We start from the raw sequence: 15,718 nt of genomic DNA on the forward strand, positions 1-15,718 counted from the left end.
ACTGAGTCAATGATGGTGGAGGTTTGGGATGAAAAGATCATAGAGAATCGGGTTTGAGCTGTGTCAGTTTCTGAGGCAAGCGGTAAAGGAGATAATGTACGTCAAGAGCTTAGCATAGCACCTGCCATGTAGGAAGTGCTTGATAAATATTATGACTTATTATGATTATGATTGTATCATAGGGGGGCCTGGAGGGTTCTGGATGCAAATTAGTCTCTACCAAGTTGATGTTTGCATGAGATATAGAAAGCAGAAGAGAGGCAGAGTCCATCTTCCTGCCCCCTCTTCTTGGGCTGTCTCCGTCATGGAAACATGAGGGTTTTCAGCAGGATTGCTACCAGGGTGACGAGAAGCAACGTGATGGGGGCAATGATGGCAGCGCCTTCCTGACCCAGGCTTGCTGAGCCCCGGATGGCAGGCCTGGGGTGCACTCTCGTCTCATAGCTCTAGTCCCAGAGTCTCAGATGTGGCTACTCCCTGGGCGGGTCAGTTCTATGTTGTTCTGGGAGCCATTGGAGGCCCAGCTGGGCCTTGTCACCTCATCTCTTCCACTGGTTTTGTAAACATCCGTGTTCAATCCCTTCCTGCTTAAAGTTTCCTGGCCCGAGCCCTGGTTATGCGTACGGTATCCAGCTCCCAGGAGTAACCGACTTGGAGCTTCCTTACTTCCACCTTGAAAAAGCTATGGCAAGATCGCTGATCGGCCAAGCCTGGAGAAGAGGCCCACATGACACCCCCAGCTGTGGCCAGAGGGACAGGGTCACATAAGGACCTGACAACTAGCAGGGTAGCTCTGTGGATGGTGAGGCGTTGGGGACAGATGTGCCCACGAGAAGACAGAGGTTAAGACGATGTCAGGGATGGACGCCTCACCCTTGTCATCTGAAACGGGAACCAGGGGCCTGAGCTGGAGTCCCCCACCGGCCCATCCCCAGGGTCTCCTGCCCCGGACACGGTCAGCCCAGGGGTGAAGGTGGCTCAGCTGCCCGGCACCCTCTGGTTTGAAGGAGAAAGCAGAGAAGCAGAAAACACACCTCACGTGGACACTGTTTTCTAGAAACATTTCTTTATTTAAAATTTAAAACCATATTACTTCATACAGCAAACTGTGCACTTTGATATATCACAGTGTCTTAAAAAGGAAAATAATCAGATTTGTTCGGAAAGTTATTTACATCAGCCTAGAATGATTGGCAAGTAACACAGTTACTATGAAACCCAAATTGTTACAAAATGTTTACAAAAAACTATATTCATAGAAATTCTGCATGTCCACAAAGGGCATCCCCTGAATGGCCCAGAGACCAGTGTGTGGGAACCATGTCGAGTGGGAGTGGGGGGCATCCAGGCACTCTGGTCTGGGTGGTGGGGCAGGCCAAGGGTCTCGCATGGCACTGTCTGGGGGCTCAGCCCTGGGGCTGGGAACCCAAGTCCCCGACAAGGGAGGCCCAGGCAGAGATGGGGTGGGGGTTTGGAGCACAGTGGCATGTGGGCCCCTGGAGCCAGGACAGGCCCCTCTTAAGGGGGTTGGATTCAGATGTGCTCTGGCGGCGGGGGAGGGGGGGCCCAGAGGCAGATTAAGTGCACACCAGCCTGACAGATGGGGCCCAAGCAGAAGGCAGTCTGCCGACCACACGGAAGCTCACTCCGGGTGTCTTCTCCCTTGCAGATTCCAGAGGTGCTCTGGCCTGTGACAGGGGCAGGACCGCTAGCTAAAGGACTGGGATCGTGAGGCCCACGAGGAGCGGGGAGGGGCAGGGCCACGGTCGGCAGGTACGGTGGGCGGTGCTCCCTGCCCACTGCCCTGCTGGGGGAGATGGAGCGGGGGAGGGAAGGCAGACAGATGGCTTGGGCTGTGCTAGGGCAGGAGGGCCTTGCTGGCTTCTCTTTCCCCTGGCGTCACTGCACCCTTCACATCTCTGGCTCCTCGGTCACTTGCTAACAGCTAGCCTCTGGGTCAGATGGGCCTGGGGGGGGTTGTCTGCAGTGCGACAAGCCTGCTGGCATTACTACAGCTGCTGCCCTGTAGCTGGAGGCCCCAGAGTTTTGATCTGTAAAATAGAGACGTGCTGCAGGGTGGTTGGAGGTCTTCTGTTCTAGAAGGCAGATGATGGGGACAGGGCCAGTGAGTCGGGCACAGGGACATTGCCCTGGCATGTGGACAATGCCTTTGGGGCCATTCTCTTTAAAAAGCATTTGCGCTAGCTGTGAACTGTGCCTTTGTGTGTGGGTGGGAATCTGAGGCAGAGGCCTCTGCCACCTAGAACGTTCCAGCCCTTTAGGATATTCCAGGTGGAGCCCGACACCTATCTGCCCACTGTGACAAGTACAGGTCTCTGGGCCAAGTGCCAGCATGACATGACTCCGCAGACACAGGCCTTGCTTGCTGCCCTGGCTCAGACACTCTCAGACGGAGACAAGGCCCCTGGGTCTCTCCTGCCCCTCTCCAGGAGGCACCGGCTGGGCAAGGCCCATCTGCCAGCCCCTGTGGTTCGGTCCAGAGCTCTGATGTATGCAGGGCCTTCCCCATCCCCAGGGGGCCCCTGCCCCCGGTGACCTCCATTCCAGACTTGGCTGCTGTCGCCCCATCCCTCACCTGGTCCCCACCCGTACTGGCTGGGTTATGTACACTCTGTGTGCGGACGTGCAGGGAGGGGCGTGTATACACATGGGCTACAGGTCATATATACACTGTGCATATATGTATATATATATACAGTATATATATATCTTTTTACACTCATATATATATTGTACAGAACATTAACCCTCTACCAAAAACAGTTTTGTGACTTCACATATGGCCTTAGCTCTGAAATTCTAACTCCAGGGCAAATCCAGGATTGAAAAATGAGAGCTCGATTCAAACTGGCATGGGGACTCGGGGCAGGGCCCTTCTACCATGGCAAGCAGCGGGGACCCTTCCAGCTGGGTCAGTCCCGTCGGGGAGACTGTTCCAGATGTGTCTGCTCAAGATCTGTCGACAGAATTGGGCTCATTCCTTGCATCTGTCCACAGGGCGGGGCCCATCCCAGATGTTTAAGCCCAACCAGCTGTTTGTCCAGATCACAAGGCCCTTCCAGATGGCTGTCCACACTGGATCAGTCCAGACATGGGCCAGAGTTTGGCCAGTTTCGAGCTGTTTGTGCAGATAGCTGAGAATGGCTTGGGAAGGGCCCAGCGTCATGCCGAGGGATGAAGCAGCCGCTTGCGGACGTCCGCAGCGCAGCCCTGGGAAAGGCAGGGAGGGAGCCTCTGTTCTCAGCGAGCGAGTGCTCGGCTCGGACTTCTGCTCCCCTCCACTTTAAGGAGGGGAGTGACTTCTCACCACATGGAACCTTCATCCAGCCCCGCCAGACCCCTCCCCTGTCTTGGGCCATCACTCTGTCTGCAAGTGCACTGGGGAGGGGGCCAGGATGTGCTCTTCTAGTTGGGGCAGTCTTGCTGGGCGGTGGTGGGGGGAGGCCCTCCAACCCTTCAGAGATTCAGAGTCAGCTCATCCGCCACGAGAGCATGATTCCTCTTGAGAGACACTCGCAGAGTGGGGCCACCTGAGTGGTGACCAAGCGGTCAGGGTTTTCTTATCTGTCCATGGCACAGAGACCAGTAAGAGGTCAAGGGGAGTGACAGGAGGAGGGTTCATGGTCCAAAAGCCCCAGGGCCCTGGTGACTGGCGGGGTGTGTGTGTGTGGGGGGGGGGGTCTGCTCGCTGCTGCCCCTCAGTTTGGCCGGTCTGAGCTGGCTGAGAGGAGGCACTGGCATTTTGCGTGGGAGATGGGGGTGGGAGGTGGGGGCATTCTTGTTAAGGGCAGGCATGTGGGGCCCGACAAGGACAGTCCAGCACCTGCTGGGGCAAGTCCCGTCTTCTGTTCCATCGAAACCAGCTCTGACGCTTCTACAGCCAACCTCGGTGCCGCCGTGCGTGGGCGTGCCCCTCACACCCTCTGCAGCGCATGTGCGCACCTGCTGGCATGGTTGACGTCGCCTTTAATTCCTCTTGATCCGCCTTGATGCGAACACCTTCTCCCCTCCCCACCCCACGCGGTGTAGTAGTACCAGCTAGCACCTTCGGGACCTGGGGAGAGACATAGCTCCCACTTGGGCAGAAGCAGTCCCCACTGTGTTTTGAACACTGGGCTGGTCTCAAAGGCAAACCAAGGACACCAGCCAGAGTTTGAACATTAGCCACACACAGGGACATAAGGCTTGAGTGGGGGGCGGGGTTGGGCAGCATGTCACCCCACCTTCATTACAAGTCTAAAAATCATTTTAGTACCTTTTGGGGGATTTCCCTAAATGAATTGTGCCTCCAATAGCCACTATTCTTCATTCCGCTGATGAAATATCTTCCCAAACCCACGCCACTTCTTTCTTCCCCCATCAGCCTGTGTTCGTGTGCCGCCTCAGAAGAACATGACTCGCTCATGGAGCATCATACACAAAAGCACACTGTCTCGCCAAATCCTTGTGACAAATGATCTCTCCTTACCAACAGAAGTGCAAGCAGACCCTGATTCCCTGCCTTCCTGATTGTCCATTTCTGCTCCTGCTGTGAGCTGGAACACATGGGTGAGTCTGCACACCCATGTGGGAGCATGCCCCCCCAAGTAATTCCGATGCCACATGGCTCCTTGCACACATGCACTGATCTGTACCACAAAGCTCTCTGGTTCTGTCCTCTGTCCTGCTCTCCGCTGCAAACCCATGCCCACACACACAGATGCACACTTGCTCACATGTGGACCCCTCAACGACATGGCTTCTCCTTTTAAACATTTGGCAACGCTGCGGGTTTTATCCTGTCCTCCACCCTCTGCCAGGGGTGCAAAACGTACACCCAAGCGTGCATGCACACACAGGCCAGGCACACACAAGCATACACACTCGTGCATGCACATATACGTGTATGTACTCCCCAGGACCCCGGCAAGACATGGCTTCTCCCGTTTTTACATGTATGGGGCTCTGCTGCTTGTCCAGATTTGTCTCCCTCATCCCAGATTCACACATGTGTGCACACACACGTCAGAACCTAAAGGGTTCTATTATTGCATGTCCTGGACTCTGTTTGATGTCCAAATCCGTCCCTCACCCCCAGCCCCTAGAGCTCACACACACAGATACACATATATGCATGCACACACGCACTCCCACACATGAGCTCACGACAGCATGGCTTCTCCTGTCATTACGTGTGTTGGCGATGCTGCGCGTCCAGCTCTCTTCTCCCACCTCCCCAGCACACAGCCTGTTGGAGCTGCTGGGAGGGTGGGAACCAGCTGGTTTGGTCCTGCAGCTCACAGTTTGGAGGAGGAATGTTATTTATCACATGAGCCCACTGCGCTCTCCTGCTTTGGGAGTCCCTGGGGGGAGTTAGAGATGATTCTTCACCCCAGCTGAGAAGGTCCTTGAGATCTAAATGTAGCTCTTCCTTAACCAGACTCCCCAGGCAGAAACAGGAGAGAGGTGGGAGGGGGATAATAGTGTCTTCTGGGTCCCCATCCGGAATCTCCAGCCTTCCCTCCCCTGTTCCGAGACTGCCTTTCACCCTTAGCAATGGGAAGCTTTGCTGGCCCCGTCATAGTCTCTTTAAGGACACTTTGCTCCTAAACCTTCCATGTCTCATTCTTTTTCCAGAATCTTAAAGTCACAGACTTCTAGAACATCCATCCTACCTAGCTGGAACCCACAAGTCATCTGGTCCGGCCCTCACTGGTACCCCATCTGCTACTATTTCTTTGCTATACCCCCAAGCCCCACTAGGTCCAAGCTGCTCTGGACAAGAGATCGGGGCCTAGGTGGCCTGTGTCTCTATGTGGGGTCTTTGGTTAATTCTCCAGGAGACAGCTTTTCTTTCCCCACTCTTGGGGCCTCTATGAGCTCTGATACCCTGTCCCTGAAAACTTTCCTTTCTGGGGAGCATCTTTATGTTTGGCAAGTTCAGGAGGCCAAGAGTTCTTGAGGGCCCTCCCGGCCTTCCCCATCTACCCCAAAGTTAGCCTGTGCCGTAGGACCTGTACCCCTCTTTTAAGGGGGGGGGGCGTCATGACTTTCACTTCAATCTAGGCTTCTCTTCTCCTTCCAAGGTGACAGAAGGAGGTCAAGGTCAACTGGCCAGGAATGGGGAGTTGCTGATGAGTAGATGGCAAAGAGCCCAAGCTCTCAAATGCCACTAGGGTTTAGAAAACAGCTCAGTAACCAGCCAAATAAGACCCAGTGGCTCAAGGGACTATGGGATTTCCATGGCATCCACTGTTCCTCTGGCTTCAAATATCGGCTGAATCTCTGGTCACCCTTTGTGAGAGATTCAGGGGGTCCTCTACCTTCTGGCCAGAAAGTAGAAAATTTGCTCTGACCACTCCTCCACTTTATACTCCTGGAGACCTCCTTGAGGAATGGGAACAATTGGGACATCGTCCGTAAGAATTCAAAATGGTGGCCTTTGTGCATTTTCTTCTCTCCCATACCCCAAACTCCTCTTTTCTTCTATGGGGCTCTCTGCCTTCAATTTTGCCAAGATGGGGGCTGCCATACACGCTGCCAAGTCCAAGAGACCAAGACTATGTGAGCAGCCCCTAAGGGATGAAGTCTTCCTTCTGCCCAAGACACGTAGGGTAGCCATCCGCCATCTTCAGCTCCCACTGGTAGCCATACTACAATCCTGAAGGTGCCCAGGGTTTGTGTTTCTGGTCTCACGGTCATGGCCCAGGAGGTCTGGGCTCATGGAAGGAGAGGCACCATATGAGCTGTTTCCCATTTTCTTTGGCCTCAGCAAGGCCGTGGTAGGAACTTCTGACTGTCAAGGAGAGTTGAGGGGCAGGTGAGTTTGGCCTGAGAGAGGCATGTGCTTCCTTTGGCCTTGGCTGTCTCGGCTGGCAGCTTTAGAAACCCACAGAAGAAACGAGAGGCGAGTGAGGCCCAAGCAGCTGGCCTCGGGGCCTGCTGGTTTCCTGGGAGGTAAGGGCAGAGGGCTCCTGGCCCAGCAGGCAGGCGGCAGCTCTGGCCCCCAAGCCCAGTGTGGGCACAGGGGAGGTGCCTTCCAGTGTCCTTGCTTTCCTCTGCCCTGCCCCCAGGCCTTCGGTCCCCACCCCACCTGTGCCTAGGGGAATACGGGGGCCAATGATGTGCTGCAGGCCATGCTGTCCTTGCCTGGAAGCCGGCGGTCGTTGAACGTGTGCATGTTGATGACAGCGTCAGTCTTGACCATCATGGGAGGCTGCGGCTTGTGCTTGACCCGACGCTGGCAGGTAAGGGAGAAACGGATCTCATCGGCTACGGTGCTGCAGAAGGAACGCTGGGGTGGGGTGGGAGGGCAAGGGGCACATGGGTGAGGCCCGGCCTTGCAACCCCAGCCGGCTCCTCCCCTTCCTCCCAAGGCTGGTGCCAAGGTTGCCTGTCTCACTCTCACCTTTAGGCCACCCACCCTCTGCCCACTCAAGATGATCAGTTTGGGGCAGCCTGCAGAGCGTTACGTTCTTGTTTGGAGACTAAGGTAGCCAGGGCAGGTAGTATCATCCTATCCCCATTTCCCAGAGGAGCAAACCGAGGTTCTGAAGGGTGTGCACGCTAAAGTTTGAGGAATTTGACCTGCCTGATTTTTCTCCACTAGATTCTGAGGGCAGGAACCAGCCAGTTTCATCCCTGTAAGCCCAGCTCCTAGCACTAGGCCTGGCCCAGGGTCAGGCTTAAGAAACACCTGATGAATGTATGGGTAACCTTTCCCCTGGGAGGGCTTCCCACCTAGGGCAAAATCACCACGCTTCCACAGGGACAGTCCAGCACGTTTCTCAAGGTGTGCAAGTGGGAGGCAGGTCCCTGCAAGGCAGCTGGGTGACTGTGGTTTCTGGCCTGGGTCCCTATGCTTTGCCTGCAGGTGTCTGACGGCGGGGGCTCCTAGGAGACCCATGGCCAGAGGCTGTCCTGTGGCTTGTCTGGAAGGCGGGGGGGGGGGGGCTGTTGATGGCTCCATTTGCGTGGTGAGGTCCTCTCAGGAGCACTCAGGCAGCTGTGACAAGGCTGTGCAGGGGAGGGGAGGGCGCGGAGATTCTCAATTCTGGCTCTGCCTCTTACTCACTTCCCCTCTGAGCTTCCCCTTGTCTGCCCATTAAACACAGAATGGCAACTCTCCTCACCTGCCATTATTCATTCTGAAAATATTTACCGAGGCCCTACTATGTGCCACACGCTGTTCTAGATGTCAGGCAAACAGACATGAAAAAGGCAGGTCACAGCCCTCAGGGAGCTTCTGGTCTATGATGTGATAGAGACAGGTAATAAACGTGTGAACAAATAAATCACTTTAGAGCACGGTAAGTGTTGTTAAGAGAATAAAACAGTGGAATGAGATAGAGGGGCATCGGGCGTGGAGGCAAGTGGGGAAGGCTACTTGAGAGGTGGTGTTTCAGCTGAAACCTGAATGACCAGAACATGCCAATAATACGGTGCTCGGGGTGGGGGTGGGGGTGGGTGGGAAGAGCATTGCAGGTACATGGACCAGCATGTGCAAAAGGCCTGGGGCTGAAAGGTGTTTGGTGCGTTAAGGGCTAAAGAGGAGGCCAGTGTGTGTGGAGGAGAGTGATGGAGGGGAACGTGGGAAGGAGAAAGTCAGACAAGTGGGATAGAACCAGATCTTGTTGTCGGCTTTTGGGTGGATTGTGGAGCTCATTCCAACCGTAATGGGAATTCCTAAAGAATTTGGTTGTTCTTTTTTAATGTATTATAATTTTTTTAGCCCTTCTGTATTATTGGACATTGAGGGGGATGTTCCCCTCCATTTTTCATGTGCTAATTAACACTTCAGTGAATATCCTTGTAAATAAAACTGACCTCTTCCATTGGGTGCATTTCTAAAAGTAGAAATTCACTGTCAAAATGTGTGGCCACTTTTAAGACTGTCCACACTGCAAAGCTGCCTTCCAGAAACGTACGCACGGACTGCTCCCAGCAAGACTGGAGCATGTCCCTTTCCTCATGCCCACAAGAACTATGACACCAAGGATGATCTTTCCCCTTCCTCATTGCTGACTCTGGCTTACCGATTATAAAGGACCCCATTTCATTTCTGATGGATGTAAAAAGTACCTGTTTTGAGTGGTCCCCTCCACATAGGACATACCTATAATCTCCTTCCACACTGGCCCTGTGTCCCTTTGAACTTCTCTGTGAAAGGCACCTCCCTCCAGCCCGGAGGCCCTCAACTCACGTGCTCATTGATTTTTTTTTAAATTTTCATTTTTTAAATGGTTTTATTTATTCATTTGACAGAGAGAGAGAGCACAAGCAGGGGGAGTGGCAGGCAGAGGGAGAGGGAGAAGCAGGCTCCCCACTGAGCAGGGAACCCAACACAGGGCTAGATCCCAGGACCCCAGGATCATGATCTGAGCCGAAGGCAGACGCTTAACCAACTGAACCACCCAGGCGCCCTCATGTGCACATTTAAATCACCCTGTAAGTACACTTTCTTAAGACACCAATGCCAGGCTCTGCCACAGACCAATTAAAACAGTCTCTGGGAGTGAGGTCAGGGCATTAGCACTTAAAAAACTCTCTCCCTGTGATTCTAATTTGCTACCAGGACCCAGAACCACTGCTCAACCACACTTGAATTAATCAGATGGGTTGAGCAGAGTTCTACTGTCTGAATGCTTGGGCCAGACTTCTTAACATTCCTTTCTTTTTTAAACTTTTGATTATGGAAATTTCCAACTATATGCAGCAGTAGAGAGAGAGAGAAGTATAATGAAGCCCCATGTAACCATCACCCAGCTTCAACAATTACCCTGAAGGATTTTCTGCAGGGGAATGACATGGTTTGAATGAAGTGTTAAACAGGGCCCTGGCTGTGTTTGGAGAGCGGATGGGAGAGAAGAGGCAGGAAGGCCAGAGTGGAGGCTGTTGCATGAGCCAGCTGGAGAGGAGGGGGCTTGGCCTGGCCTGGAGCCACAGTGGTGGGGATGTGTGCTCAGAGTCAGAGCAGAGGTGGGGCCGGCAAGCCTCCTGCTGGAGCCGAGGCAGGGCTGGCTCAGACACCACGCGTGCCTGGGAGGTGTGAACCCGGCTCACACCCTGTGCTCCCCACTCCCTCCCTTCCCCATGCGGGCCCCAGTTCTTGAGGCTTACCTGCTCTCGCTCTGCTGTTTTGCGGAGCTTGTACACAAACTCGCCCACAGCCACCAGCACGGACAAGACCAGCCCGGCGGCCAGGACGATGAAGATGCCCCCGATCTTCTGGATACCCAGGGCGCTGGCCTCTTTGTTCTCCTCCTCGGGACACCCACTGCCTCTCCACCACTTCTCCTTCATGATGTGCAGCTTGTCCTCCTCCTGCAGCTGCAGGATGGCGATGGTGATCTTGTCCCGGTACGGGGAGCCTGAGTGGGGGAGCGGGGAGCGGGCTGGCAGGGGCACTCAGTCCCTGTGCATGTGCCCCTGTCAGCACCCTGGACAGCGCCGGCCACCATCACTAGCCTCTCCATAAGCTCCTAAAGGCCCCTCTTTGAATCTTTCTATGGTGTCCGGTGGGAACAAGGTCCTGATTGGGGGTGGGAGTCTTGCCGAGGAGTCCCTGTCTCCGTCGGCCCCTGGAAGGCCCCATGTATTAGGGCTGCATCGACAGGGGTGAGGTCAGAGAGAGCAGGCATGACCTCTGAACTGACCCCCTACCTCTGTGTTGGCCCCAGCTCTTCTCTGCTTAGGCCCAGGCTGACCTCGCAAGGTTGTGACTCTACTGTTTGTCTCTGGGTTGAAGAGATGCCACCTTTTGAGGTTCAATGGGATGAGCTGGGAGATGGAGCAGGAGATGGGGTGCATGAGTAGCTGTGGGGGCCCCGGTCATCCTCTGTCCCCCCAGGCCCCCCCAACCACCCGCAGCCCCTTGCTCACCCATGGGCGTGCCAATGCCGTAGCCCTTGGAGTCAATGAGGCCCCCAATCTGGGTAAGGTTGCAGTTCCTCTGGGTGACATACTCGATGGTCGTGGACTCCATGAGCAGTGCATAGTCTGCCGTTAGGGTCCTCTGGATGCCCTCCTCGTTGTTCTTCACCAGCGCTGATGGCTTGCTGCTCATGAAGGCCCACATTTTCTCAAAGGTGGAGATCTTGGATTTCTGGGCCACAATGGGAGGGGTGATGCACATAGTTACTGAGCACACCAGAGGCCAAGCACCCCACACCCCACTTAACAGGGCTCTGGTCACAGAACCCTGTCTAGAACCCTCTGATGGGAGGGAAGGCCACCCCTTGCTCAGCTGTGGAAACTGAGACCCTGGGAGGGGAGGTCCCAAAACACACAATTGGTAAGGGATGAAGCCAGGATTCAGACTCAGGCCCACTTACCTAGAAACCCCTAGCTCTTTGCCATGGCACGGTGGTTTTCAGACTGTTTTTTTTTTTTTTTTTTTAAATGCATTTTCTTTCTCTAACCTTTATTCAAGGTTTCCACGTGCCAGCCCTGTTCTAAGAGCTTCATCTGCGTTAACTCACTGATTCTTCACAACAATCATAGGAGGTGGGCACTACCCTTAGCTCCATTTTACAGAAACTGAAGCCATGGCTAAGTCACTTGCCCAAGGTTACTCAGACACTAAGTAGCAAAGTTAGGCTTCCAACCCAGGCCATCTGGCTCTAGAGCCCATGTTCCCAACCACTTAGCTGCACTACCTCACAGAAAACTCTGTGAAGATAGAGAGGGAGAGGTGGATGCCAATGAAGGCAAAGCTTGGTGGGTTCTGGGCCCCTACTCCCACTTCAACCAAAGAGGGCCCCTCCTGTGTACTGTGTTCCAAGGGAAGACAAGGGTTTCTGCCTACTGGACTTCATTAAGGAGCGGGGTGAGAAGGGGGGCCTGTCAGAGCACGTGGTCGGCAGGGCCCTTATCTCCTTATTGTAATTGTCCCCAAAGCATCCCAGACTGGACGCTGATGGATGAGCAGAACTAGCATCCCTAAGATGAGGCCCAGGGGGTGAGCTGCTGGGCTTGTCTTGCTTGGCTGGGGAGATTCAGAGAAGGAGCTGGGCCCAGGAGAGGGGCCCAAGGTTGAATGTCCCCTGCTGCCTGAGGAGAATGGACAGATCAGGGTGCATGGCATTCATGAGACTTCTCGGGAGATGATAGCCAGCCAGGTACCTGCTCCCAGCAGGGAATGGCCCTGCCCCACAGATCCCAGGGGAGCAGGTGGCTCTGCAGGCCCCATTGTACCCGGCTGCTTCCAAGTCTAGCTGTGCCTGTCTGTGATGTCAGCCTGTCTGATTGGCACCCGGCCCAGCTCCGGTGTGTGTGACAGGCTGGTGCAGGGCTGGGGGATGGGTAGCGGATGGGGAAAGAAGCTATGTCTGCCAGGAGTCCAGGCGGTGGGGGCAGTGGCCGGGAGGAAAGTGTATCTACTATTCTCCAGGGGCTTCCCAGCTCTGGTGAGGGTTGTCCTCTCCAAAACTGGCTCCTGGAGACCCAAGCATGCCTGGGGGAGCAGGGAGCCCTGAAGCAGCAGGCAAGACCCCACCTGAATTTTATCAGAACCGAGAATCCATCAAGGACCAGTGATGCCGCCTCTGGGACTGGGGGCACCTTCACAGACAAGCAGCTACTGTCCCACCTGCAAATTTATCTGCCTCAAAGCCGAAGGCCTGGAAGGGCTCAGATGCTTCTAGCTCCTGTCCTCAGCCATCCTACTTTCTGCCAGGCCTGTGTGCAACTAGCTACTCCACCACCGGTTACTCTCGCCTCTTGAGCGCTTACCTTCAAACCTGTGCTCGCCAGCTACTCTCTCTTGCCAGCTACTCTTCCCTGCCCCAGCTCCTCCTCTGGCCCCAGACACACTTCCCTACTAGCTACTCCTGCCCTTAAAAACATTCCTGATTTCCAGCTTTTCTGACTCCTCAGACATAATTTCGGATGTCCAGACTCTCCTTCTCTGGCTCCTTTTGTCCCTGAGGGCCTTTCTCACTCTGTGACTGTTCCTGCCCAGATTCACTGTGGTAGGAAGCTTCTATCCTGCTCCTGCTTCTATCCAAGCATCCATCCAACCATGCATCCATCCATCTTCTCATTCGTTATGTTCATGTTCTCACCCACATACTACTTACACACTAATTCATTCAACTGACCACTCAACTGTCCACCTAGCCTTTTATTTATTTATCCATCCATCCATCCATCCATCCGTCCACCCATCCATCTGCCCATCCACCCATCCATGCATCCATCCTCTCATTCATCATGTTCATGTTCTCACCGACATACTACTTACACACTACCTCACTCTCCCATGAAGCCAGTCATCCATCAGTAAATCTCAAACACTGGCAAAAGGAACTTGACAATGAACCACTCAGGAAGCCCTGCCCCACTCCTTCTGTCTCAGAAAGGGATGAGAACTCTTCTTTCTGCAAACTCCTCCCTGTATCCTCCCCCAACACACCATTCCTCCTTCACACAGTCACGTCGAGTAGAAACAGGTTCCGACATTAAAACATAAGTTCTTTCCAGTAATACTCCACCGTAAATGGACACAGAAATTTCTTTTGGGGGTCGGAGGGCTGTTGAGGCCAATGGGCTTTGAGGAAGACACATAAAAGCCTCCAGTGGGTAAAGGAAGGCAGTGAGGGAGATGGAAGAACACCAGAGAGCTGGGGCCAGTTGAGAGAAGAGAGTGAAGCTGGCCGTGACGCTGATTTCAAGTGGTTCCGCTCTCCCAGCTCCAGTGCCGACAAATTCACACCTCCACCAACTTTAGGCAGGTGGCTCTGAAATCCGCATCCTGAGAATGGCCACCGACTGTGCTTACTCTGTGTCTGGGGTCTCCCATGCTCAACCACATCCACTCATGGTCTCTGCTTCCCTTTAAGTTCCCTCCTGTCTTCCAGATGCTGTGATTCCAGGACACGTCCCCAAAAAGTTCCCCTCTAGCAGTGCGGGGCTGAGGCAGGGAGGGACATAGCTGGGGCCCCTCCGGGAGCATCGGGTCCCTCTCCCGTCTCCTGGGCCTGGTCACCAGAGGCCAGAGCTCCTGTCACTGGCCCGAGCTATAATCACCACCCCAGGGAACGGAGTCCCACACAGCTACGACTCCCACATCATCCTGCCTGTCCCAGCTCCAGTGGGAACCTTAATAAGCATTGCTTCAGGGCCAGTCACACAAATCAATTAATGGAATTGTTTGGAGCAGCCAATATAGGGCGATGTGCCAGGACAGAGAAGCTTTTTTTATCAGTAAAATTGGCAAGAAAGTAAGTTTCAGGCTCACGACTTTCAATTCCAGCCTCCTCAAAGAAGTAAATTGATTTTTCCCCAACTGAAGATACTTAATCTTGAGAATTTAACATTTCTGTACAAGAAAAATGTATATAGGTATATATAAAAATATCTATCAATTTCAAAGGGAACTGAATCCCAGGGAACGTGTGCAGAGAGGCAGTGGCAATGTGATTCCATGCGAGACCTTGGGTATTTTCCATGGTGGAAAGGAGACCTTTCCTCAAACTAATTGGCTTGCTTATCCTGGGTGTGGAGGCTTTGGCCTTATCAGATCCACATGCTTGAGCAGTTAATCATGTCTGTGGGATTATTTCCGTGGGGACCAGGCAGCCTCCCTGAGTCTGCTGCCTCTGCCTGCCATCACAGTCCACCTTGCCAAGGACAGACTCACTGACCCTCCAGTCCTGCAGTAACCCCTGCTCTTGGTGCCTGCCCCGAGGCTTGTGTGTGTGTGTGCAGGCGCGGGGGCAGGGGGGCAGGCTGCAGGCTGGCCCATGCAGAGGAGTTTGGGCTTTCAGGAGGTGAGGGCTGCAGGCTGGGGATGGAGGCAGCCGGAGGGGGTCAGCTCTGCTGCTTGGACTCTGGTGTCACGCCAACCTGGGTTCAAAGGCCAGCTCCTTCTGCAACCACAGGCCAGTGATGTCCCATCTCTGAGCCTCATTTTCCACATCTGTAAAATGGGCATTAGCTGAGCACAGAGCTTGGTCCCTACGAAGTGCTGGACGAGTGGCCGGCATCACATTATTTCTCTCGAAGCCTCTGTTCTCACATTTGGAAACTGGGGATAATCATTTCTACAGTGCAGAGTTTCTACAGAAATTAAATGACACAATGCCCGGGGTAGAAAACCCCAGTGCTGACAGGGGCAGGGGGGCAGGGGGAGCCGTAAATATGGAAGGAGGGAGCACTGAGTAGGATTCTGAGAGCCTGGGAAAGCTACTGCCTCTTGGCTCCCACAACTCTTGTTCTGCAGGCGAGCAGCTAAGTGATGCCAGATCCTTCACATTTTCAAGAAGCTGGAAATGTGAATATTTTAAATGCAAAAATCTCTCCATTTTAAAATGCTGGCAACTCACATAAGAAAATGTAAGCAGTGTATGGTCCCCAAAACCGTGTCTGGGGGCTGAGCAGGCCTGTGTACCACCACTTTCAACAAAACCATAAGAATGGTTAGCACTTCTTACAGCGTGTGCTCTGGGTCAGGTGCTCAGCTGTGACTCTATTACGCTGTCTCTGTGAATGATCCCACTTTGTCATCTCGATAACTCTGCGAGGGGGGTTCTATTATCAGCCCCGTTCTATAGAAAGGCCCAGAGCGGTCCTCAGTCACTCGAGTGTTCAGTCACTTCCTCTCGCCACAGGCCCAGCCCCGCACCTGTCCCTGCTCCTCGGCCTGCCCTCTCGGGGTCTCTTCTATTCTGAGGGTCTTGGGGCTCCTCCCGAGTTCTTAGCTCTGTGCAGTGGCCAA

The 15,718-nt window shown here is 54.0% G+C and overlaps 1 protein-coding gene across 3 annotated transcripts in view; it reads right to left on the bottom strand.

Annotated features, from left to right (window-relative positions):
- Nucleotides 1-1,101: 1,101 nt before the first annotated feature.
- GRIK3 (glutamate ionotropic receptor kainate type subunit 3) overlaps nucleotides 1,102-15,718 on the bottom strand; it is a 219,195-nt gene continuing 204,578 nt past the window's right edge. The window contains exons 14-17 of one of the 3 annotated variants that reach the window (XM_027580712.2): nucleotides 10,882-11,104; nucleotides 10,120-10,370; nucleotides 8,162-8,250; nucleotides 7,177-7,294 (exon numbers count right to left, since the gene is read on the bottom strand). In XM_027580712.2, coding sequence (XP_027436513.1) covers nucleotides 8,191-8,250; nucleotides 10,120-10,370; nucleotides 10,882-11,104 — 534 coding nt within the window. In that variant the 3' untranslated portion in view covers nucleotides 7,177-7,294; nucleotides 8,162-8,190. Of the gene's footprint in view, nucleotides 7,295-8,161; nucleotides 8,251-10,119; nucleotides 10,371-10,674; nucleotides 10,780-10,881; nucleotides 11,105-15,718 lie in introns of those variants that run through there. The other 2 variants (XM_027580703.2, XM_027580719.2) reach the window with 2 other exon arrangements.

This window comes from Zalophus californianus, chromosome 4 (genome assembly GCF_009762305.2).
Source record: "Zalophus californianus isolate mZalCal1 chromosome 4, mZalCal1.pri.v2, whole genome shotgun sequence".
Taxonomy (NCBI): domain Eukaryota; kingdom Metazoa; phylum Chordata; class Mammalia; order Carnivora; family Otariidae; genus Zalophus; species Zalophus californianus.